Source organism: Mustela erminea, chromosome 8 (genome assembly GCF_009829155.1).
Source record: "Mustela erminea isolate mMusErm1 chromosome 8, mMusErm1.Pri, whole genome shotgun sequence".
NCBI lineage: Eukaryota > Metazoa > Chordata > Mammalia > Carnivora > Mustelidae > Mustela > Mustela erminea.
In genome coordinates this window covers 67439812-67466231 of record NC_045621.1, presented here as the reverse complement: position 1 = coordinate 67466231, position 26420 = coordinate 67439812, and the positions used below count along the sequence as shown (strand labels likewise).

General features: G+C 37.7%; 2 protein-coding genes across 3 annotated transcripts in view; one reads left to right on the top strand and one right to left on the bottom strand.

Annotated features, from left to right (window-relative positions):
* HAT1 (histone acetyltransferase 1) overlaps window positions 1–10298 on the bottom strand; it is a 60923-nt gene extending 50625 nt beyond the window's left edge. Inside the window, exons 1-2 of one of the 2 annotated variants that reach the window (XM_032355947.1) lie at window positions 10228–10298; window positions 7508–7612 (exon numbers count right to left, since the gene is read on the bottom strand). In XM_032355947.1, the coding sequence (XP_032211838.1) occupies window positions 7508–7612; window positions 10228–10234 (112 nt within the window). In that variant the 5' untranslated portion in view covers window positions 10235–10298. Of the gene's footprint in view, window positions 1–7507; window positions 7613–10055; window positions 10208–10227 lie in introns of those variants that run through there. The other variant, XM_032355949.1, reaches the window with a different exon arrangement.
* Window positions 1–26420, top strand: part of SLC25A12 (solute carrier family 25 member 12) — a 198758-nt gene that overhangs the window by 65852 nt on the left and 106486 nt on the right. The window lies entirely within an intron of this gene.

The window sequence follows — 26420 nt, the reverse complement described above, 5'->3', positions numbered from 1 at the left end:
CCTGCTTGTCATCTCTCTCTGTTAAATAAATAAATAAAATCTTAAAAAAAAAAAAAAGGAGATCCGATGACTCTAACACTTCTCTCATTTAAAAAGAAAAAAATCAAATCACTAAATCCCAAGAGCCTGTATGTTACGAGAACTACCAGCAACACCTGACATAGTTCACTACTCCTCCTCCTTCAAGCACTTTCATCATTCGGCTTCCAGACACATCATCCTCCCACACTATCCTTCTCAGTCACAGTGGCTTCCTTAATATTCCTTAAACACGTCCAGCACATTCCATACTTGCCATTCTTCTGCGTGTTAACGCTCTTCCTTGAGATATCTACACAGCTCACAAATTCATTTCTTTTATTATCTACTCAAACATCACCTTAGTGGTAGGGCCTAATCACCTTGTATTTTCTCCATAACACAAATCACTATCTTTCATGTATTTATGTCTGATTCTCATAATCAGAATGTAAACTCCACGAAGACAGGAACTCTTTGTATACTGCTCTATCTCCAGTGCCCAGATAGATGCTTTCTACATGAGTATGGCTAAATAAGTATTTGGCAAATGGTGAATGAATTTATAAAGACTACCTCAGGAGAACTAACAATATATTTTATTTTAAAAATAGGTTATAGGGCCTTTTAGGAAAATTTAAAACAGTACACTGGAGAGTGAGAGGTCAAGAAAACAAAACACATTAGTTAGAGACAGGAATGAGAAACTGCAAGGAAACAACAGAAAAATGAGGTAAGAAAAGCAACAAGCAATACATATAAAGGAAATAAAACTGCTAGGTAAAAAAAATTATACAATCAAGGGCGCCTGGGTGGCTCAGTGGGTTAAGACTCTGCCCTCAGCTCAGGTCATGGTTTCAGGGTCCTGGGATAGAGGCCCGTATCTGGCTCTCTGCTCAGCAGGGAGCCTGCTTCCTCCTCTCTCTGCCTACCTCTCTACCGACTTATAATCGCTCTCTGTCAAATAAATAAATGAAATCTTAAAAAAAAAAATTATACAATCAAATCTAAGTATGCACTCTCTAAGAGACATACCAAAAAAAAACAAAAAAATGACAGGTTAAAAGTAAATGGAGGGAGGGGTGCCTGGGTGGCTCCATCGTTAAGCGTCTGCCTTTGGCTCAGGTCATGATCCCAGGGTCCTGGGATCAAGCCCCACTTTGGGCTCCCTGCTCCGCAGGAAGCCTGCTTTTCCCTCTCCCACTCTCCTTGCTTGTGTTCCCTCTCTCACTGCCTCTCTCTGTCAAATAAATAAATAAAATCTTAAAAAAAAAAAAAAAAGTAAGCAGAAGGGTCAGAAGTGTATCATGCAAACCACAAAACTTGAAAATGCAGTCTAAATTGTAGAAGGTAAAAAACAATAACAACAACATTAAATGGCATAAGGGGACCTCTTCATAATGATCAAGGTGAATTCTTTCAAGTCTTTACCATTAGTTAAATCTAATGCTTTTAAAACTGGTAAAGGTGGAAGTGGTAGAGTAGGAAGGCCAAAAAAGTAGTCACAAAAAATACAAAAAACTGACCTTCACATCCCCTGAAAAGTAAGCACAAAGAAGAAAAACACAGACCAAACTCATCTTTAAGTGGTAACGTAAAAATATTTAAAAATGAATTTATTAATATTTCTTGAGCTACTTATTTTATAAATGAAAGGATGTATCAATATACAATAGTATCATAATATTATCTTAAATATTAAGAAATATTGTAGCTATTATAACCAAAATTATTTCCATGGAAATAAAAAATGGCACTTGATAAACTCTAATACATGTTTGAATTAAAAACTCTGCAAGGGCGCCTGGGTGGCTCAGTGGGTTAAGCCACTGCCTTCGGCTCAGGTCATGATCTCAGGGTCCTGGGATCGAGTCCCGCATCGGGCTCTCTGCTCAACAGGGTGCCTGCTTCCCCTTCTCTCTCTGCCTGACTCTCTGCCTACTTGTGATCTCTCTCTGTCAAATAAATAAATAAAATCTTTAAAAAAACAAACAAACAAACAAACAAGAAAAACCATTCTTCAAAGTAACAAGTAAAGATCATGTTTAGTGGAGGAATACTAGAACCATTCTCATTAAATTAAGGAACAGGCATGATTGTCCTCGTTTTTTTTTTTTTAAAGATTTTATTTATTTGACAGATAGAGATCATAAACAGGCAGAGAGGAAGACAGAGAGAGAGGGGGAAGCAGGGTTCCTGCTAAGCAGAGAGTCCGATGAGAGGCTCGATCCAAGGACCCTGAGATCATGACCTGAGTTGAAGGCAGAGGCTTAACCCACTGAACCACCCAGGCACCCCTGTCCTCATTTAACACTGTTCTTTTTTTTTTTTTTTTTTTAAGATTTTATCACAAGTAGCAGAGAAGCAAGCAGAGAGAGAGGAGGAAGCAGGTTCCCGGCTGAGCAGAGAGCCCGATGCAGGGCTCAATCCCAGGACCCTGGAATCATGACTTGAGCGTAAAGCAGAGTCTTTAACCTACTGAGCCACCCAGGCGCCCCAACACTGTTCTGAAAGTATTACCCGATGCAGTATGAAAAGAGAACAGGGGCACCTGGGTGGCTGAGTTGGTTGAGCGTCCAACTCCTGATCTCAGGTCAGGTCTTGTTCTCAGGGTTGTAAGTTCAAGCCCGTGTTGGGCTCCACACTGGGTGTGGAGCCTACTTTAAAAAAAAAAAAAAAAAAGAGAGAGAGAAAGAGAGAGAGAACAAAAAGGCACATGTATCAAAAACTAAGTGAATTTGTGAAAATGATCAGATGATATGGTTGTAGGCCTGAAAAAAAAAAAACAAAACCCAAACCATTCCCCAAAAAGAGAAGCCAGTAAAATTATCAGGTGTTAAAAATATATTTAAAAACCCACAAAAACGGGTGCCTTTGTGGCTCAGTTGGTTAAGCCTCTGCCTTTGGCTTGGGTCATGATCTCAGGGTCCTGGGATGGAGCCCCGCATCGGGTTCCTTGCTCAGCGGGAGCCTGCTTCTCCCTCTCCCTCTGCCACTCCCCCTGCTGTGCTCTCTCACTCTCTGTGTCATATAAATGAATAAATAATCTTTAAAAAACAAAAAACAAAAAAACCCAAACAAAAAAACCCCAAAGACAACCTAATGAAAAAATATGCAAAGGATTTGAATAGATACTTCTATAAAGAAGATATACAAATGGTCAATAAGCACATGAAAAGATGCTCAACATTATTCTTTAGGCCAATGCAAATCAAAATCACAGTAAGATATCATTTTACATCTACTAGGAAGTCTATAATAATAATAAAAAAAATAACAAGCACTGACAATGATGTGGTGAAACTGGAACGTTGACATGGCTGGTGAGACTGTAAAAGGGTACAGCTACTATGTAAGACAATTTGGCAGTTTCTCAAAATGTTAAACATAGAATTAATATACACTCAGTAATTCTATTCTTAGCTATATACTAAAAGAACTGAAAACAGGATTCAAACAGATAGCCATATACTTGTCCACAGTAGCATTATTCACAATTGTGAAAGGTAGAAAAGACCCGAATATCCATCAACAGATGAATAAACAAAATGTGGTATAAATACACAATGGAATATTATTCAGCCACAGACAGGAATGAAATCCTGATAGCTCTACAACATGAAATATTTGCTACGTGAAATAAGCTGAAAGCATTATGCTAAGTGAAATATGCCACACACAAAAGGACAAATACTGTTGTGATGCCACTTAAAATATCTCGAACAAGTAAATCCATAGAGACAGAAAAGTAAATTAGGGATTACCAAGGACTGGAGGGGAAAAGTGAATGAGGATTTATTGCTTAACAGGTACAAAGTTTCTGTTTGAGGTGATGAAAAAATTTTGGAAATACAAAATTTTGGAAATTGTGAATGCAATTAATGTACTGAACTGTACACTTAAAAATGGTTAAAGTGATATAGAAAAAAAGATTCACTCTTTCTACAGTAACCTACCTCAAAGCACAGAATTTCTGTGAAAAAAGTGTGTCTGTCAATCCCTCACACACAAAGTGAAAACAGCCTCTGTTAGAGGAAAAATCTTGGGATACACCTTAGTAGAATTATAGATACGCAGTCAAGAGTTCAAGTTACCCCATGTTCCAAGCACATTGGCCTATCATATAGTAAGTTTCAATAAACATTTGTCCAGAGAAGGTGGAAGGGAGGGAGTTGGGATAGGAGGACTGGAAATAAAAAGGAGGGAAGAAGGAAGGTTGGCTTGAGGAAGCAAGTTATTACTACAACTATAAAGGATTAGAAAGACGAAGTAACCCAGTCAGTTTGGGTTCTGTCATGTATATGTAGAACTTGAGTTACAAAGTAACCTGAATTTTGAAGCGGGAAAAAATATATATTAAAAATTATCTTCCACAGTTTTCCCACACACTATTAATAAAGGTGAAAAACATAATAGAATAATTTCATTTACAATAGCAATAACATAGATGAAATACCTAGATATAAACTCAGTAAGAAATGTTTCTCATATATATATAAAGTTTAAAACTCTTAAAAACATATTTGTAGATGGGGCGCCTGGGTGGCTCAGTGGGTTAAGCCGCTGCCCTCGGCTCGGGTCATGATCTCAGGGTCCTGGGATCGAGTCCCGCATCGGGCTCTCTGCTCAGCGGGGAGACTGCTTCCTCCTCTCTCTCTCTGCCTGCCTCTCTGCCTGCTTGTGATCTCTCTCTGTCAAATAAATAAATAAAATCTTTAAAAAATATATATATATATTTGTAGAAAAAATAGAAATAAATAGAAAATAAATAGAAAAATATTCTTGCTATTAGAAAGATATTCTTGAACAAATAGAAAAATATTCTTGCTATTAGAAAGACTCAATAATGTAAGGATTTTGATTCCCCCTAAATTAAACCTGATTTAATAGAATCTCAAGTTAAAAAAAAATTAACAAAAAAATCTTTTTCGGGGCGCCTGGGTGGCTCAGTGGGTTAAGCCGCTGCCTTCGGCTCAGGTCATGATTCCAGGGTCCTGGGATCGAGTCCCACATCGGGCTCTCTGCTCAGCAGGGGGCCTGCTTCCCTTCCTCTCTCTCTGCCTGCCTCTCTGCCTACTTGTGATTTCTCTCTGTCAAATAAATAAATAAAATCTTTAAAAAAAAAAAAAATCTTTTTCAAACTTGATAAAATGTTCATCTAGAAGAACAAACATTGAAGAAAACTAGGAAAACTCCTAAATAGTAACAAGTGGGGACCTAGTCACACCATATAATTACATATAATTATAACATTTATTGTAATGGTACACTAATGGCTCAGGGACAAAAAAAAAAGTCCCAAAAGCCAGCTCAAGTATATATATGATACTTTAATATGATTAAAGAGAAATTTTAAATCATTAATGAAAAGACAATTTACACTGGCAGGTGGATAACTGGCTAATTCATCCGAGAAAGCAAAGCTTTGGTAACATGTAACACATGTAACGTCATGTGTTACACCAAGTTAGATTCAAAAATTTTGACTTAAAAAAGAAAAAAAAATCCAAAAAATATTAGAGAAACAATAGATAAACTGCTTTATAATCTTAAAGTAGAGAGGGCCTTTTTGTTAAACATAAAACAAAAACTCTTATTTGCATATATGGTAAAATAAGGGCTGATTCAGGGTGCCTGGGTGGCTCAATTGGTTAAGTATCTGCCTTTAGCTCAGGTCATGATCCCAGCGTCCTGGGATCAAGCACCGCATCCAGCTCCCTACTTAGCCGGGAGCCTCCTTCTCCCTCTCCCCCTGCTTGTGCTCTCTGTCAAATAAAGAAATAAAATCTTAAAAAGGGTGAGGGGAGCTGATTCTCTTAGATATAAAGCATATACTTTTCTTAGAATTAAAAATCAGTTTTCATTGTCAAATTAAAAAATAGTTTAAATAATACAGTAAAAAATCGACAGACAATAACAAGTGTTGGCAAGAATGTAGAGAAATTGGAACCTATGTGCACTGTTGATGGAAATACAAAATGAAGTAGCCACTATGGAAAACAGGTACGTACACAGCCTTAAACAGGATCCTGGTTTTGGAAAAGTAAGTTTATGCATGCATACAAAAAAATCTACGTAAGTATTCTCTCTGTAGTGAGGGGTACCTTCTTTGTCACCTTCTTTATATTTTTGTTATGTTTGTATTATTTTAATCAGCAGAAGCTAACATTTATTGAGAATTTCTAGAAGTCAACCTGTTTATGCACTTAACTTGTACTTAACCTTACATATAATCTTTATAGCCACTATAAAAGTAAGTACTATTAACTTCATTATAAGATAAGGAAACTCAGCCATAGAATGATGGAACCAATATTCATGTGCATATAACTATTTTTTTAAATAGCTTTATTGAGCCTGGGAGCTCAGCTGGTTAAGCAGACGTCTGCCTTTGGCTCAGGTTATGATCCTGGGGTCCTGAGAGGAGTCCCATACTGGGTTCCCTGATGAGCAGGGAGTCTGCTTCTCCCTCTCCCTCTGCTCGTGCTTGCTCTCTCACTTGCTTTCTCTCTCAAGTAAATAAATAAAATCTTAAAAAAAAAAAAAAAAAGAAAAAGAAAAGAAAAACTTTCTTGAGGAATTATTTACATACCACAAAAATTACTTTTTTTAAGCATATAATTCAGTAATTTTTAATAAATTTAGAATTGTGTGACCATTGCCACAAACTAATTTTAAAACACTGCCATTGTCCCCAAAAGAAATCTCATGCCCATTTGCAGTCATTATTCTCAGTCAGCCTCAGGCAACTACCATTCTACCTTGCTTGTGGATTTGCCTTTTCCAAACATCTCACACAAATAGAATCATATTGTATATGTGGGGGTTTTCTCGTCTGATTTCTTTCACTTAGAATATTTTTGAGTTCACCCGTGTTATAGCATGTATTAGACCTTCATTCCTTTTTATTGTCAAGTAGTATTCCATCATACAGATAGATCATACTTTGTTTATTCTATTACCAGATGATGGAGATCTGGGCTCTTTTCTTTTTGGGCCACTGTGAATAATGCTGCTATGACTATTCATGTACTAATTTTTGTACAGACATATGTTTTCATTTCTCTTGAGTAGATCCCACAGAGTAGATCTTCTGGATCATACAGTTCATTAAACTTTTTAAGAACATACCAAACTGTTTTCCAAAGTAGTAGCATCATTTTACATTCCCATCAGCAATGAGTGTCTTTCCACATCCCCACCAACACTACTGCCTACCATTTTTAAGAGCAAAAGCATAAAGGTAAATACTTTAAAGAGCCTGAGAACACTTAACATGCTGTACTTCCTACATGTAAACTCTGCTAAACATCTACCCACTCCATGACATAAATGAAGACTGAATAAAATCTGAATGTGTTCAATGCATGCAGAAAACTATACATTTACATGAACTGCTCTTACATAAAATTCTACTTCAAACTTTTAAAAAAGATTATATATGAACACACAATGCATACATAACACCACTGAGAAATAGCATACATACCTAATTTTAGTTCAATTGCTGTGTTGGTGTTACATTTGTACTCTGCCAGTTTCTTCTCCACTGCACTCTTGTACTCAACCAAAAATTTCTCCATAGCACCAAATCCTAAGGGAAAGTTTTTAAAAGGTCTTGTTGGAAATGGTTTAAATAGTCAAACCTACAAAGAGGGTTCTTATTAGAAGTGGAATAAACAGAAGATTTAAAACATGCTAATAGATCATAAAAGCAACAAACTATAAAAGCACAGGTCATTCTCCACATAATCCTAAATAAATATAGAGTATGACTGCCCCATTATAAAACAGGAAAAACATCATTTTTGCCAAAGGCTTATGAACTAGGCTTGCTTTACATAAATAAGTAAATCTTAAAATTAACATGACTACTGACATTTCTCTATTTAATAGTAATGAATATTACCTGCTAGGATTTCTATCTAAGCAGTTTTTTAAAATATAAAAGGGTGCCATTGCTCCACCAATACACAAGGTGAGAACACCCTTTGATAATTACAATAGCATTTTATCTCTAATACTGGAAAATTTCTACCCAGAGTACTTCAGATCAACCATTAAAAAACTATCAACTGATAATGCAGAGATTATCTCAGGAGGGACACACAAGAAACTGGTAACTGTGGTTATCTCTGGGATAAGAGAGAAGGAGTGGGGACAGCGTTAGGAAAGAAAATTTTCACTGCATTTTTAAAAAAAGGGTTTTTTAACCATATTTGTACAAAGTCATAAACGATGGGCTATCGGCAACCAAATGATTTTACTAAAATGTGGCTACCCATCGACATATGTAATAAATAACTAAAATGGAAGCAATCCAGGTAAACTTTCAAGCAAAGATGACAATAAATCTGACAAAACGAACATAAAAATTCAGGAAAAAGAAGTCATAAACAGAAGAAACAAAAGAAAGGTACAATGACATGCCATAAACTTTAATAAAAGGTTTAAAAAAATACACATACACAGAAAATAGGGAACATCTGAGGCAGTATAGATTAAGTCTATTGTCAGAATTCCTGAAATGAAATCCAGGCTTCACCACTTACCTATCAGATCTGTGAACTAGAACTAGAGCACATTACTTGACTCCTCTGACCCTAATTTATAAAACTGAGATAAAAGAACCCATTTAAGGAATTATATATGACGTATGCAACAAAATTTAATTTGTGAAATCACACACTGGCTTAATCCCCACACCCTATGAGACAAGTAAATACTATGTTGGCCCCATTTCATACTAAAACGCTCAGGCTTAGAAGAAGGTTTAGGGGCACCTGGGTGGCCCAGTGGTTTAAGCCGCTGCCTTCGGCTCAGGTCGTGATCTCAGGGTCCTGGGATCGAGTCCCGCATCAGGCTCTCTGCTCAGCAGAGAGCCTGCTTCCCTCTCACTCTCTCTGCCTGCCTCTCTGCCTACTTGTGATGTCTGTCAAAAAAATAAATAAAATCTTTAAAAAAAAAAAAAGAAATTAAGAAAGAAAGAGGTTTAATTGCTTAAGTGCACCCAACTTTTGAGTGGTGAGGCAGAGATTCAAATTTAGTTGTAATTCTTACTGTATGTACACCATACACGTATGTTCTCCCTCTTTTATGCACTAGTGTACCCCTAAGATTCCACAGTCACTATCTGGTAGAATTCTTCTTCTTTATCTGTAGAGCTCACGTGATAGCCTGTCTTCGCAGCCCATCCACAGAAGTGTAGTAAGACTACTATGAAGGGCGCCTGGATGGCTCAGTGGGTTAAGCCTTCAGCTCAGGTCATGATCCCCAGGGTCCTGGGATAGAGCCCTGCATCACATCGGCCTCTCTGCTCAGCGGGGAGCCTGCTTCCCTCTCTCTCTCTGCCTACTTGTGATCTGTCTTGTCAAATAAATAAATAAAATCTTTAAAAAAAAAAAAAAGACTACTATGAAGGCACTGCGGAAAGATAAAAGTAGAAACGGTCCTTCACTCCAAAAGGTCTGTAACTGGGAAAAAGTATATACTCACACCAAAATAATCTTAATACACGTACAAAACAGCAATTATTCATTACTAAATGCTGAAAACTGAAGAGACAAAAAAAGAGAATGAACATGAAAATTATAGTATAAAGTACTATGAGAAGTTTAGATGAAGGAAGAATGCGAGAACGATCTCTCTCAAAGAAAACCTAAATCCATCCTAGGAATATTAAAGCGCCAGAGATTAAAAAGCCGACTGCGAAGTCCAGGTTCAAGGGAGAGCCCTAGTGCAGGGCAAGGCAGCAAGCAATGCGCTAGCTCAGAAGTTGACTGTAGTGGAAGGTGGAGGGAGACCTGGAAGAGGACGACGACCCGAACATTAAAATCAGCTGGCGGGAACAGAACCAAACTACTGCGGCTGAGGCAGCGGTGCAAAAAGAGAAACCAGAAGATCAACAGGCCTCAAGGCATCCGGCACCTTCCAAGCCAAACCGCGTCTCTTTCCCCGGGCTTCTTCGGCCCTCCGCAGGGGCCGAGCTCCCCGCAGAAGGCACAGAACCCCGAGTAGTTGGGGGCGGGGGCACGAACCTCGGCCAACAGGGAGCTGTGCTGAGAGTTCCGTCCCTTCAGGCTGAAGCAAGCCTTCTGGAACCCAGGCTGGAGCCGGAAAGTTCCAGGCGGGCACTGTCACCACGGTCTCGGCGTTCTTTCCCAAACCTACCCGCCCCCTCCCCTTGGTAAACTTTTCCCGGGAACTTACCCGCCATTTCCGAGCTGCGAGCACCCGCGGCTGAGGAAGGACGAATCAACCCGCGCGCTCCCTGGCCGGAAATGAGCTCATTGTTTGACGCATTTCCCCCGCCCACCTCTGGCAGGTCGCTGGCCAATGAGGGGAGGAGATTCCAGGCGCCGGGAGGTGGAAGCACTTCCAGAGGCGGGGCTGATGCCGAGGGGAAAGCTCCGACCGTTGCCTAGCCACGGCGACTACCGTCAGCCGCTTTGCAGGCCCGAACCGAGCGGACTGCCGCGCGAGGGGCCATCTGTGTTCAGATGCCCGCTGGCTCGCCCGTGGAGAATTTGTTTAGGAGCGGATTTGAATGATACAAATACTCTAAAGCTGTTCTCCATTCCACCAGCAATATTTCGGAGACTGCTAGAAAAACTTTCCCCTGGGCCAGCACAAACACCCGAGGCCTAGGTTTATGTAGGAAGATAGAGGAATTGAGTTGCACTTACTGGAGAAATTCACGCTTTTTTTGTTTCTGTTTTCTCCGTAAATGCTTGTTTAACGTCGTTTTTCTTTTGTCATGTTTTTAAGCAGTATACAGTGTAATATTTAGGTACTCTGCTTTCACTCCTAGGATTACTAGGCATTGGGGCACGGAAATAGTTACCTAATAAGACCTCAAGTGGCCTGATGTGTCCTACATGTCTCAAGTCCTGGTGGCCTGAATCACGTCACAGGATGCTTCCTGATTTGGGGCTTAGGGCTTGTTAGTACTTAATCACTGTTGAAACTTTTTCGTCCCAGAAGATAAGACATTATTTAAGTATCCATAAATATTCCCACAACGTCGTCTGGACCCTAATTGCCCCGTCTCAACAAATGTGGGTTAATAGGCTTTACAGTGCTATTGCTGGAGCTAAAATGGACCCTTGGAATGATAGTCTAGAACGAACACTCCCCCTCATTTTAGAAATGAGGACATTAAAGCCCAGGAAAAATAAATTGCCCTAGTTTATACTCAGTATACAGCCAATGTAAGAGTCCTGTTCTCCAGACACTCAGCCCAGTATTTGCTCAACAGCATGGAGATGGCCCTCTTGAAGACAAAGATCAGAAAAGGTAGGGAGAATGCTCAGATCTTTCTCTATACCTTAATGAAACACAAGAAATTAGCATCCTAATTTTTTTTTTGAAGATTTTATTTATACCATCCTAATGTTTTTTTTTTTTTGATTTTTGTTTTTTGTTTTTAAAATGTATTTATTTGACAGAGATCACAAGCAGGCAGGCAGAGAGAGAGAGAGAGGAGGAAGCAAGCTCCCCGCTGAGCAGGGAGCCCGATGTGGGACTCGATCCCAGGACCCTGAAATCATGACCTGAGCCAAAGGTAGAGACTTTAACCCACTGAGCCACCCAGGCGCCCCTATACCATCCTAATGTTAAGAAGAAATTGAAATTGGCTATTAATGACAGTATGTATCAAAAAAAGAAAACAATTTTTTAAAAATAATCATTTTTTCAAAATTGCAAGACTCATTTCTTTATAAAACCACCTTATTTGTAGGTTGGCCAGCTGCTGACCAGTAGTTACCTTTATAATAAGAAAGTAAGAAAATCTGAAATAGATTAGTCCTGTGACATTATAGCTAGTTGTAAGGAAAAAATGTAATGAAATCTACATAAGATAAATACAAATAAGAAATAAGGTGAATATGAATAAGAAGTACAATTAAACATATATTGTGTGACTAGCATTTAATATGATCTGCTTACAGAACTGAAGTTATAGGGTTTTAAAAATATTTATTTGTTGGTTTGTTTATTTGTTTATTTATGAGAAAGAGAGAGTGCAAGTAGGGGGAGGAACAGAGGGAGAGAGACAAACAGATTCTATGCTAAACATGGAGCCCGAGTTGGGGCTTGAACTCAGGACCCTGAGATCATGACCAGACGAAATCAAGAGTCAGTTGCTTAACTGGCAGCTACCCAGGCACCCTGAGGTTATAGTTTTATATTTTCCTTGTCTTAGAATTGTTCACACATATTTTTTACAATGCCACAGAATATGTGTTTAGGTACAGTCATTCTGAAAGAATGACTTCTTTCTTTCAAAAATGACTTCTTTCTTCTTCAGAAAGGTAGTAAAATTATCAAAAAGAAAAAAGATAGTTTCCTTTTTTGCAGGGTTCCTTCCTCCTTTATAAATTTTATTTTACCTTGTTCTAAAGGGAACTTAGGAAGTGAATGTTAGCCACTATGGAATAAAGTTTCTTTTCTTTTCTTTTCTTTTTTTAATATTTATTTATTTGACAGAGATCACAAGGAGGCAGAGAGGCAGGCGGGGGTTGGGGTGGGGAGGGGGAAGCAGGCTGTCTGCTGAGCAGAGAGCCCTTTGTGGGGCTGGATCCCAGGACCCTGAGATCATTACCTGAGCAAAAGGCAGAGGCTTTCACCCACTGAGCCACCCAGGTGCCCCTGGAATAAAATTTCTGCAAAAGGAATATGCTGTCCTTATACAAATGCAAGAGGCAGTAGCGGGCTGTGGAAAGTTCAATGCCCTGCTAGTCTCAGTTCTACTACTTCATGATCCTTGTTTCATCTATTAAGTGGAAATAATACTATCCTTCCAGTCACCACAACTGGTTGTGAAAAGCAAAATGGAACAGTATTTGTGAAAGAGGTTTGTAGACTCTAAAATATGTTAATATGAGGTGATAGTTGTATGGTAATATTTATTCTAGAATAAGAGGTTTAGAAAAGGCATTTTTCTCCAAGAAAAAGCCAGATTGTGCTATTAGGAATGAATTAGCAACCACATGTTTGATAAAGGTTCAAGTGCATAAAGACTAGTAAATTTTGTCATCCTGTGTTGAAATCTCTACAAAACATGGTATTAAAGAGATGGACGTCAGATAGTACATAGAGGAAATCTGAGATCTAAAAGGAAAATGAAGATACTTAATGTATCTTTGTTTCAAAATATCTCTCTCTTTTCAGGCAAATAACAATAGCTATTTAACTAATTTGTTTAGTTCATAGCACTAATCGGGAGGAGAGGAGGACGATGAGTTTCAATTCCCAGACCAAGTACCCAGAATGCCCTACCCACATACTTGATTTTCATGAGTTAAAATAAAATAAAAATAGATGTTTATATCAAAAACTATTAGAAGACTAATTTAAAGACACACTTTACCAACAATTTGCACACTCCTTTTTGTAACTCTCATACAGTACCCATAGAAATACAAACTAGTACTTTTTGAGAAGTATTTTAGCGATTTTAATAAATTTAACATATTTTAAATTTGTATGTTTTTAAAACTTGTATATCTTTTGAGGCAGCAGTTCCACTTACAAGCATTTATCCTACAAAACTGCCTAAGAATGCAAAGATATATGAACAGATGTTCAATGCAGCATTAGTTTTACTGAAAAATTGGAAATAACCTAAACATTCATCAGAAGGGTTTGGTTAATATGTACTGGTTTGGGAGAATATTTATAATAGGTTAAAAAATAAGTTATACAACCTTACAATGTTATGTTATTCATGTAAAGAAATGTGTTTTGATATAAACATAGAAAACATCTAAAAGCATACCTAACAACTTTAACAGTGACTGCCTCTAGAAGGGGGAGTTTAGAGAAGAGAATAATGAGGGATTTAAAAAATTATATACTGTTTGCTTCCTTGAATGAGGCTATGTTGTTTTCTTTCATAATTAGAAACTTAGCATCTTGGGGCGCCTAGGTGACTCAGTGGGTTAAAGCCTCTGCCTTCCGCTAGTGTCATGATCCCAGAGTCCTGGGATCTAGCCTCTCATGGGCTCTGTGCTCAGCGGGGGGCCTGCTTCTCCCTCTCTCTCTCTGCCTGGCTCTCTGCCTATTTGCGATCTCTGTCTGTCAGATAAACAAAATCTTAAAAAAAAAAAAAAAGGAAACAGCATCTTTTTGGATGTTTTTGGACATATTTACTAACTTTTTATCCTCTTCTTTACGTTCTATGAATCAAAGAGAAACAGCTTGAGACAAGGAACAGTAGAAAATTAATATTTCTCTTTTTTCATTGTATCATTATTTACAAGCAAAGATTGGTCAAAATGAGGGAAGAGTACTATAATTGCTTATACTTGTTTACATATGACCATCCAGTGAGGCATGATTTACTCTTTGAAACTACAATTTGCAAGAATGGCATTAATTATTTGTGTCTACCTACAGTAATACAGTAATGCCTAAGATATTTCACATTTCATGTGAAAATACTGTTTCAAATTATTCTTCTGCCTTAAACTTTTTTTTTAAAGATTTTATTTATTTATTTGACAGACAGAGATCACAAGTAGGCAGAGACGCAGGCAGAGAGAGAGGAAGGGAAGCAGGCTCCCTGCTGAGCAGAGAGCCCGATGTAGAGCTTGATTCCAGGACCCTGGGATCATGACCTGAGCTGAAGGCAGAGGATTTAACCCACTGAGCCACCCAGGCACCCCTGTCTTAAATTTTTTTGCTGCTCTGTGTTGTTTCTTAATATGGAAAGCTTCAGGATAGAGGGAAGGTGAAGAAAACTTTTATCAGAGATACTTAGATATTAAAAAATAAGACTGGAAAGTGGTAAAAATTATGATTAGAAATATTCATTTTAAACTGGTATATTATTTCAGTCATTGTGTTTTTTTACTGTCATAAAACAAAATTGACCATCTTAATTGTTTTTCTATTTTTTAAAAGACTTATTTATTTATTTATTTACTTATTTATTTGAGAGAGCATAAGCTGGGAGAAGAGCAGAGAGAGCGAGAGGAGCAGGTCCCCCACTGAGCAGGGAACCCAGTGTGAGCTCAATCCCAGGACCCTGGGATCATGACCTGAGCCAAAAGCAGATGCTTAACTGACTGAGCCATCCAGGTGCCCCCACCATCTTAATCATTTCTGAACACACAGCTTAGTAGTGTTAAGTATATTTGCATTATTATGGAAGCTGTCATTTTAATGGACTGTTTTTCAGCCAACTTCTTTGCGATCTATTTACTCATTCTACAATGCACAGCAAGACTCTTAACTTCTATCATCTGGACACAAAAAGTGAGTAGCTTTTATACCAACTATATAATGCCATTACTTGAATGTTCAGTTCATAAATCCATCCCTTAAATAGTTTAGCTTTATGACAGTGTTTTTTCTAAATTTTTTTTATAAATGAGGATTTTGAGGGACTATATATACATATATGTCTACATACATACCTAGATATATATGTATGTATATATGGTTATCAACAAACTAAACCAACCAGTCAGTGTGCAAATTAGTAAAATTTAAAGAATTCTGAAATTTTTTTTTTTTTTTAAGATTTTATTTATTTATTTGACAGACAGAGATCACAAGTAGGCAGAGAGGCGGGCAGAGAGAGAGAGGAGGAAGCAGGCTCCCTGCTTAGCAGAGAGCCCGATGCGGGACTCGATCCCAGGACCCTGAGATCATGACCTGAGCCGAAGGCAGCGGCTTAACCCACTGAGCCACCCAGGTGCCCAAGAATTCTGAAAATTTTGCTAGAAGGAATCCAGACTTTAAGGTTTTGTTAATCTCATCAACATAGGGCTCTCAGAGAATCCTTTTGCCAGTCTCTTGAGTGAGCTAAGAGGAAGAAAGGGTCATGCCAACTGGCATCATATAATGCAAAGAGAACCTGCTTCATCAGGTAAGAAGAGTGTGTTGGTAGGGTTAGGATGCATTTAAATAATGAAAGGTTTACTTTTTCATATCATTGTAAAATTAAATTTTGTTGTATATGGGGAAGTTTATGTTATAGATATGGTAGGATTTTTAAACATAGTTTAAGAGAAACTAAAGCACTTTGAATAATATAAAATCAGAACTTTAGAGCATAATGATTTTAGAAATCAGGTAATCTAATCGCTGCCTTATTTTTTTATTTGGTAACATATGCATTAAAACTTTTGTTCATATCTCCATATAAATACATATCTAATATATTTTTATTATTCTTTGTTCCTATATTAAATATTACCATTGTTAACCTTTTGGGGTTTAAAATTTTTTTTTATAGATTTAATTTATTTATTTGACAGAGACAGAGACAGCGAGAGAGGGAACACAAGCAGGAGGAGTGTAAGAGGGAGAAGCAGGCCTCCTGCTGAGCAGGGAGCCCAATGCGGGGCTTGATCTCAGGACCATGGGATCATGACCTGAGCTGAAAGCAGACACTTAACAACTGAGCCACCCAGGCACCCTAACTTTTTGTTTTTTAGACCAAAAAGAATATGAATACTAATTTTTAATATATCCCACCCAAGTAAATCACCTGTGCACCCCTGAAAATCCCTGACTTCAACCCACATTCTTCTTTAAGACTTCTCAGCAAGTTCATGTTAGAGATACTGTTGGTATCTCTGTTTGGTCCTTTGTTTTTCTACTTTTTTCTTCCCATTCTTGCTATTGAAAGGCCTAATTTCCATCATGAAATATGTTACTTTGGAAAGAAAGTCATTGTGTCTGGTACATGATTGACATCTATTAAATGTTTGTTCAATGATTTTGGAGTAATACCATTAAGAACGTAAGTTCTCCCCAAAACAGCTAAGCTTCCACTTTTGTTCCAGCACTTCATGGTTCTTGGGATTGGAAACTGCTATGTTTCGGGACACCTGGGTGGCTCAGTCGGTTAGGTGTTTGCCTTTGGCTCAGGTCATGATCCCAGGGTCCTGGGATCTATTCCCACATCAGGATCCTTGCTCAGCATGGAGCCCACTTCTCCCCCTGCCTGCTGCTCCTCCTGCTTGTGCACTCTCTGTCTCTCTGACAAATAAATAAATAGAATATTTGAAGAAAAAAGAAAGGAAACTGCTAAGTTTCTTTGCTGTAAAACATCCTTCAACATTCGAATCAAAGACTAAAAATCACCTTATTGGGTCCAACCCATCCTACCAACATGTGTATAATACAGTCAGTCCTTTCCTTCTTAGTACGTTGTTCTTTGGATGTCACCAGAAAGTAGCTCTGGCCTAAGGTAGGTAATCAACACAATTGCCAGGAGATGATCATTTGCCAGAGTACATTTATTTCTGGTACAGTGGCTCCAAAGACAAGGTTGTCCAGGATACATGTATTCTTGCAGATGAGCCCAAACCATCAGTAGGTCTAGTTTTGTGGTTTTTTTTTAAAGATTTTATTTATTTATTTGTCAGAAAGAGAGTGAGTGAGAGCAAGCACAGGCAGACAGAGTGGAAGGCAGAGTCAGAGGGAGAAGCAGGCTCCCCGCGGAGCAAGGAGCCCGATGTGGGACTCGATCCCAGGACGCTGGGATCATGACCTGAGCCAAAGGCGGCCGCTTAACCAACTGAGCCACCCAGGCGTCCCAGTAGGTCTAGTTTTACCCCCAGAAAATTTTAACCTAGATTCTAGCTTTTTCACGGAGTTCTAAGACAGCCTAGCTGTTCCTCATCAGCCGCTTACCCTGCTCTTTTACGCTTCCATCTCTACCCTTCAATAAGTTTTGCACCCAAACATTCAATCACTAGATGTAGGCTGCCATCTCCCCAAAGCAAGGTCCTATCAGGAATATACTTACGGAGTTGAAGGAGAGGTACTAGGTATGTGGTACAGTGGATATAACATCCTTCCTCCTTTTCTCCCTGGGCTTCCCACAACAAACAGCAGCGAATCCATGCTGTTCCCTGCCGCAGCCCCACATTTCACCCCAAGTGAGGCTTTTATACTCCTCTCTCACTTCTCTCCAGTTGGCTTCATTGAGGCCTGCTGTTTATGGGGCCTGCTGTGTTCACTCACCAAGGTAGGTCTCCTTATCACAGAAAGATTGCTTCACTTCCTGATCTGTCCTCCTAGGGGATAATTATGAATCATCATCTTCTCCACTGTTAGGCTTATTTACCTCTTATTGATAACTCCTCCAGGACTGGAACTATGTTATCTTCATCTCTGAGTTCTTACTTGAAGTGAGAACAAATTCTCTTACCATTTATAAAAGATTTTTATTCAGATGAAGAGTTATATTGAATACATTAATATTAAGCTTGCTTATATCCTCTCTTCTTAGGCCTACTCTCAGGTTTGTTTATCTTCCTCCCCACTCTGTCTAGCCCTTGAGGACAATTCCTATATAAATGGAATTATCTATTTACTACAATACTGGGTTGTATTTTCATTTTATGAATTCTTATCTAAAAATCTGAATGCTGGGGTGCCTGGGTGGCTCAGTGGGTTAAGGCCTCTGCTTTCAGCTCAGGTCATTGCCCCGGGGTCCTGGGATCGAGCCCCACATCGGGCTCTCTGCTCAGCGGGGAGCCTGCTTCACCCCCTTCTCTGCCTGCTTCTCTGCCTACTTGTGATCTCTCTCTGTCAAATAAATAAATAAAATCTTTAAAAAAAATAAGAAAAATAAAAATCTGAATGTTGACTTAAAATATGTAATATTCTCATTTAAGAACAAAATACTTGGAGAAATGAAAACTTCTATTTATGAGATGTTCTAAGAACAATGGCAAGGGTTTCCTAATATATTTTTAAAATATTAACAAATAATTATAACATTTTGTTTCATGTAAGTTTTATTATTCCAGAATCACAAGAAAGACCAGGAAGAAATTTTCTTTTCAAAAGATTGTGTCTATACATCTACATTGTCCTTGGGTATATAGAAGCCCTGCTGAGCTAAATTTTATGTTTCTTTCATTTAGTAAAGATTTTTTTTTTTTTTTTTGCTGTTTTTTCCTTTTGGAAATTTGGACTTTCAAATTCTTTGAATCTCAGATTTTGAACTTCAGGTTGTTCTTTTGAGCAAAATGCATGGAAGTACAGTAGCAGGGAGATGACAAATGTCCAGTTCTTTCAAATAGTATCAGTATGATTTAATTATCTTAGTTTTGCTTTGCTTTGCATTAAAAAATAAATTAGATAATGTGTTTAAATGCCAAATTTTATTTACAATTTTATTTACTATTAGGAGATTTAATTGTATATGAGCCCATATCTAAGCACAAATGAAAATTGCATAGTTATGTATTTAGTATGTCATAACACCTTATCCATCTATTAAAGGAAGATAAGTACCTAAATCATAATTGTGACAGAACAATAAGCTATAATTTAAAAGGTCATTCTTTAGTGAGCATTGCTTTATTTTTATGCTATCTGATTCATATGTATTTTCCACTGGGGTCATATGGGGTTGAGATTTTTAAGATTTTATTTATTTATTTATTTGACAGAGATCACAAGTAGGCAGAGGGAGAGGAGGAAGCAGACTGCCCTGGGGTTGAGATTTTTAAAAGATAGACAAACTTTTTATCTCGTACCAGGCTTGGTTTAAGAAAGCGTTAGGGCATTCTGTGTATGAGATCAATATGTTGTAAACAATTCCAGGAGATTCTTTATTCTGCACCAGTGTCCTAAAACATTCTAGTATGAGAGGAAGTTTTCATAAATTAGAGTCCTCATACAAATATTAACAATGATGCTATAGAAATTGGAGTTAGAGAGAGAATAGTTTAGGGTACATGATTTCACATCAGGTGGGCCTAAAGGAATCTTCACTGGAGGGATCAAAAACATGTTCCCTAAAATATCTCCGCTATTAACAATTATATGTATGAACTCCCTGCAAACTAGAATGATTGCAGATAATGGAAAAAATCAAGCATAATACTCAAATTTTAATGGAAAAGGGAGGAACTGAGAGATCATACTTTGTTTAGTCTTCTTTGAACTACTATGGTGTTAATCTCTGAAAAACAATAACAATGAAAAAAAACAAAAACCAAACCAAACCAAAACAAAAAACCACCCTGATTTACGAGTCCACAGAGGGTGGCCACGTATCTATTATCCAGCATGGATTTATGAAAAGCAATCTTGCTAAATAAACTTACTTTCCTTCTTAAATAAACGGCAAAAAAAAAAAAAAGAAGAAGAAGAAGAAGAAGAAGAAGTGTTACAGCAGGTTTGGTTAGCTATACAATCATTGCTGACCTTATACAAAATAGTGATGTAGAGAAAATTCAATTATCTGCTCCAGGTATTGTTTAACATACTCAGATTACTCATACATTTGTACTTGCCACATAAATACAATTTCAGTTCTGATTCATTCACTTAACATTCTATTATAAGCTACATACTATTGTTCCTTTTACGTGATCAAGTTACTAAGGAATCTGAACTTGGTTGAGGTATGAAATAAAATGCTTTGTTTTTCTCTAATCATTGCTCCACTATACTATGTTCCCCCTGGGGAAGATTCCATACTTTCCTGGTATTTTAAGTTATTCAAAGTCTAGCCTATCCTAGTTAAAACTTCATTACTCCATTGCCGTCTACTCCATTGCCGTCTAACTTGTAGCCACAGGGACTTGAAATGAAGAAGGGAGTATAGTAAATTTTTCATTCATTCCCCTTCAAACCGCTATAGATTGGGTTGGGGAATGTCTGGTTCTAGAATATTTTTTCTTTCCTTCTCAAAACAAATCTTCTGGTGTTGGAGGCTAGAAGTAGGAATAGAGGAGAGATGAATCTAGCTACTTAGCTACTCTGTGTTTTGGTTATCTCTGCTTCTCCAGTTGACATTGGCTGCCATCAATACCGTTACTGTCTCTCACATAGCATGCATTCTTAATTTATTCAGTGAGTTGAAAGGAGCATCCATTTTGTACCAATTCCCTGAAAAGAAGACTCTGGTTCTTCATTGCTTTTGTCTCCTTTGTTAGTAGGCTTCCCTTTAGGATGGAATACTGCAAAAGCAATTCAAGTCCCCATATCTTCCTAGTGTCCTTTGAAGTGTAAGAAATTCATGTATCCTCTCTTGTGTGACAATCAATGTTCCCCCAAAAATGGGTGTACATAACTTATCAACCATCATATCTTCATAAGATAATGAGATTTAAAATGTTAACCAATGCCAATGCTCTTTATTTATTTTTAAGATTTTATTTATTTGGGGTGCTGGATGGCTCAGTCAGTTAAGCATCTGCCGTCAGCTCATGATCTCAGGGTCCTGGGATGGAGCCCCATGTCGGGCTCCCTGCTCAGTGGGGAGCCTGCTTCTCCCTCTGCCTGCAGCTTCCCCCTCCTTGTACTCTTTTCTCTCTCTCTCTGTAAAATAAATAAATAAAATCTAACAAAATATATTTACTTATTTATTTATTTGAGGTTGGGGGTGGGGAAGCACATGCGGGAGAGGGGTAAAGGGAGAGGAAAAGAGAAAATCCCAAGCAGGCTCCATGCTGAGCATGGAGCATAACACAGTGGTGGATCTCAAGACCCTGAAATCATGACCTGAGCCAAAATCAACTGACTGAGCCACCTAGGCACCCTTTTGAAACAGAGATAATAACATGAGATAGCTCTACTTCTGTGGTTGTTTTGAGGATAGTACTTGGGATATTGTTTGATACATAGTAGGTGTTCAATAGTAAATATTCATTACTATGGGCTTTGCACCAGCATATTGTGAATTTCATTAGCTTAAGTAATCTTTGGGTCATTTACAAGATGATTTCTGACCTCTGGAGCCGAAGACCAGATATCCCAGACTTCAGTGACTTCACCATATTAGGCCTTTTTTGAAAGACTTAACAGCAGGCCTTTAGCAGTCATGCCTATCTCAATATGCCCCTCAAATTCAACAATTTTAAAGGTGCCTTCTCCAGTTTTGCTTGTCTCTGTATCTGTGCCTTCAGGTCTATGTTTTCATCTTAATTTAAGATTAAGATGTCTTAATTTAAGATTAAGATTGTCTTATAAGAAACTCTTATTCTTAAAAAAGGAAAGTGAGAGAGGGCAAAAGGTGATTTATGAAGATGATCTTCCCCAGAGATGTGTATTTTTTCTTTTATCAAACTTTTTTTTTTTTGACTACTGGTATATGCCTAACCCTGTGCTAATTCCTAGAGACATGGAGATTTTTGTTTTATCTTTTCCTCAATTACTTATAGTGAGCATCATGCTTAGGAATCTATGTGAGTTCACAGTCTGTTGTAGTATTTTTAAACTGGGCCATGAAATCAATTCAGTGTATTAAAACCAGAAATATAAAAAAAGGAGAATAATACAGAATAATAAATAGCAGAGTATATTGCATGTAGTGAAGTTTGATATTGCTTCATGAAATTTCTATTTCAGTATGTACTAGGTTGGGGTGATTAAAAATATGTATTTCGTACTCTATAGGTCTGTGTCAGTAAAGTTTGAAAACCACCCCTGGAAAAGACAATAAACAAAGAAGGGATTATAACACAGTGATAAATACTATACACAGAATGGGGCCTAATCCAGTCAGGGAAATTGGGTGGAAGATTGTTTTCTGGAGAAGATCCTTGAGCTGTATCTTAAAAGTTCTATTACAATTGCTAGCCAAACAACAAAATTATGTACCTGAGTAGCCATCTTTAGTAATGCAAAGATCCAGCACAGTTTTCTGCAGTGTTTTATTTTTTTTCCTGCAGTGTTTTATTATGAAAAATTTCAAACATATGGAAAAGTTGAATTTTTACAGTGAATTCCCATATATCCCTCAGATAGGTATCACATATCTCTCCCCACCCCGCATTCATCCATCATCCATCCATCTATTTGTCTCTCTATCTATTCATCAATCTTATTTCTTTTAAGCATTTCAAAGTAAATTTAAGATAGTAGTATTTTCTCCCCTAAATACTTCATTAGCTAGAATTCAATATTCACAGATTTTTTTTCTTTTGAGGAAAAATTTACACATGATAAAATATATAAACCTTACGTGTACATTCCCTAAGTTTTGGAAAATACACACACCTCTAATCTAAACCCCTAGCAAGACATAGACTATTACCATCACTCCAGATGGTTCCCTCAATTCCTGTCTTCCAGAAAACCTGGTTCTTTTCCCACCATAGATTAGCTTTGTTTGTTCTGGAACTTTACATAAATGTAATCATACATTTACACTATATAATTCCATGAAAGGCTTCTTTCACTTAGCATGATACTTAGCATGATACCATGTTCTATGTATCAATAATTTGCTATTTATTTATTTATAAATATTTAATTTATTTATTTGACACAGAGAGAGAGAGAAGTTAGGCAAGAGGTAGGAGAGATGCAGGGCTCAATCCCAGGACTCTGAGACCATGACCTAGGCCGAAGGCAGAGGCTTAACCCACTGAGCCACCCAGGCACCCCACTTTTTTGTTAAATTGCTGAATAGTATTACATTCTGTAGATGTACCATAGTATATCCATTCTCCTATTGATAGACATCTAGGCTATTTCCAGTTTTTGGCTTTTATGAATAAAGTGGCCATGAACATTCTTGTACAAATCTTTTTATCCATACATATTTTCACCTCTCTTGGGTAAATACCAAAAAATAAAATTGCTGGGTCATAGTGTGGGTGTATGTCTAGTTTTATAGAACCTGCTAGATCTTTTTCCAAAGTGATTGGACCGTTTTACACTCCCACTACTGTGCCTGAGAGCTCTGGTTGCTCCACATCCTTGCCAGCATTTGTTTTCAGTCTTTTTAATTTTAGCCACTCTCGTGGGTGTGTAGTGCTATCTCTTTACTGAGATTTAATTTGCATTTCCCTGATGGCTAATCATCTTGTATGGTTTTCATATGCTTATTGGCCTTTTGTACATTTTCTTTTGTGAAGTATTTGTTCAAATTTTTGCCCATTTTTAAGCTAGATTGCTTATTTATCTTTGAGTTTTAGGAGTTCCTTATATACTGGAGTATCAGTCCTTTGTTGCAGATAGATAGATAGATAGATAGATAGATAGATTTTATTTATTTATTTGAGAGAGAGAATAAGTGGAGCCATGGTGGGGAGTGGAGAAGGAGAGGGAGAAGCAGACTCCCTGCTGAACAGGGAATCCTATGACCCTGGAATGACTTGAGCCAAAGGCAGACACTTAACTGACTGAGCCACCCAGGCATCCTGTTGTATATATGTTTTGCTAATTTTTCTCCTAGAGACTGTGCTTGCCTATTCATTTTCTTAATTCTGTTGTTTGATGAGTATAAATTTTAATTTTAGTACAATTTATCAATATCTTAATTTATGGTTATTGCTTTTAATATGCTGACTAAAAATCCTTTACCTACCTTTGAATCTCTAAGATACTATTTTATGTTTTCTGCTAAAAGCGTTATGATTTTAGTTTTTGCATTTAGGTCTATGGTTCATCTCAACTCAGTCTTAGTGTGTATTTTGAAGTGGAGGTTGAAATTTATTTTCTTCCCATGTGAATTTCTGTTTTTCCTAGAGTTATTTGTTGAAAAGACTCCTTGCCCCATTGAATTATTTTAGTACCCTTGCTAGAAATCAAATGACTTTATAATTTCATATCTATTTCTGCATCTCTCTAATCTCTTCCATTGACCTATTTATCAATCCTTATATGAGCCAAGACCACACTGTACTGGTTTCTTCAGCTTTCTAATAAACATTGAAGTCAGGTAGTGTAAGTCCCCTAACTTTGTTATTGTTCAAGTTTGCTTGGATATTCTGAGGCCTTTGTTTTTTGCCTGGCACAATTTTTTTTTAAAGATTTTTAAAAACTTTATTTATTTGACAGGCAGAGATCATGAGTAGGCAGAGAGGCAGGCAGAGAAAGAGGAAGAAGTAGGCTCCCTGCTGAGCAGAGAGCCCGATGTGGGGCTCCATCCCAGGACCCTGGGATCATGACTATAGCCAAAGGCAGAGGCTTTAACCCACTGAGCCACCCAGGCGCCCTGCTGGCACAATTTTTAAAATGAAATTTTTTCCTCTACTTTGGACCAGATTCCAAGCATCCTTTCTGGTTGACCTCTAAATAGAAGGGAGGCAAAAACCAGATCCAAGTAAATCCCCAGGGGTCGATAGAGGTGGGCATCTCAGGGATTGAGCCTGATATTTGTTGTCCCAGTTATATACTTTTTTTTTTTAAAGATTTTATTTATTTATTTGACAGACAGAGATCACAAGTAGGCAGAGAGGCAGGCAGAGAGAGAGAGAGAGAGAGAGAGGGAAGCAGGCTTCCCGCGGAGCAGGGAGCCCGATGCAGGGCTCGATCCCAGGACCCTGAGATCATGACCCAAGCCGAAGGCAGCAGCCCAAACCACTGAGCCACCCAGGCGCCCCCCAGTTATATACTTTTGATTGGATGGGAATATGTGGCAAATCACAGATTTTTTTTTACTGCATTATTACCTAAAGCTGCCTTGGCCTTTGGCATATGCAGAAGATCTGGTTAATCATTAGAAAATAAATGACTGAGAGCAGTTGATGCAGTCAAATATTCTCTATGCTTTGGGAGTCACGCTATTTATTTTTCTTATATTTCCTATAGTTGCAACAGTGAGCTTAGTGCAAACACAGGCACTCAATAAATTTTTATTAGCTAAAATTTGGCTCACTCTTAATCATGACATTAGAGTATGAAAAGAAACATTACAGTTCATTTAGTTCAATTCTCCATCTGATCATAAGGTTTTTCACTAAATATCAGCTTACACATGACTAGTATAGTTATAGGGCCCTCATAGACTTGAACATCTAGAGCAGTTCATTCCATGAATTCCTTCCCAAATCCATTGAAAAGAAAACTGTTATTGCCTCCACAAGGGAATAAAGAAGACTGTGGTCCAAAAATAAGATCACTGTCATCCCCATCGCACAATTTATAGGACTCAGAGTCCAGCTGTGAGGAAGAGCAAGTTAGGAAGATGTAACTACAAAAGTACAACTATTCCATGTGATTTTTGATACCCCACTCTTCCCTCTCCACCAAAAAGAGAATTTATTTCAATAAGACCAAATGTTCCTAGAGGGCATATAATACTAGTACAATATAGAGAAGTCCTAAAATGTCTAATTTATGTAGTATCTATAAGTGGTTTGGGTTGAAATAATAATTTCTGGCTGATTTTGAGGTCAGCCTATGAAGTAGAACATAATTTGTTCAAACTTGGACACCTAATGCTTAATATTTCTCCTTAGCCTACCCCTTTCCATTTCCCCATAAAGATTCTTAGCAAGGAAGGAGTTAAACACATCTTAGAAATCGGTAGTTTTGTAGTATTTCAGTAAAATAAAAAGGACCATTTTATAATTCTATTAGGTCAAGATCAATATTACTTCAAAGTTCTAGATGTTCAAATATCCTTTGTATGTGTGTGTGCCAAAGTCAGATCATGCTATTTATTTGAAACATGTTTAAAAAGATTT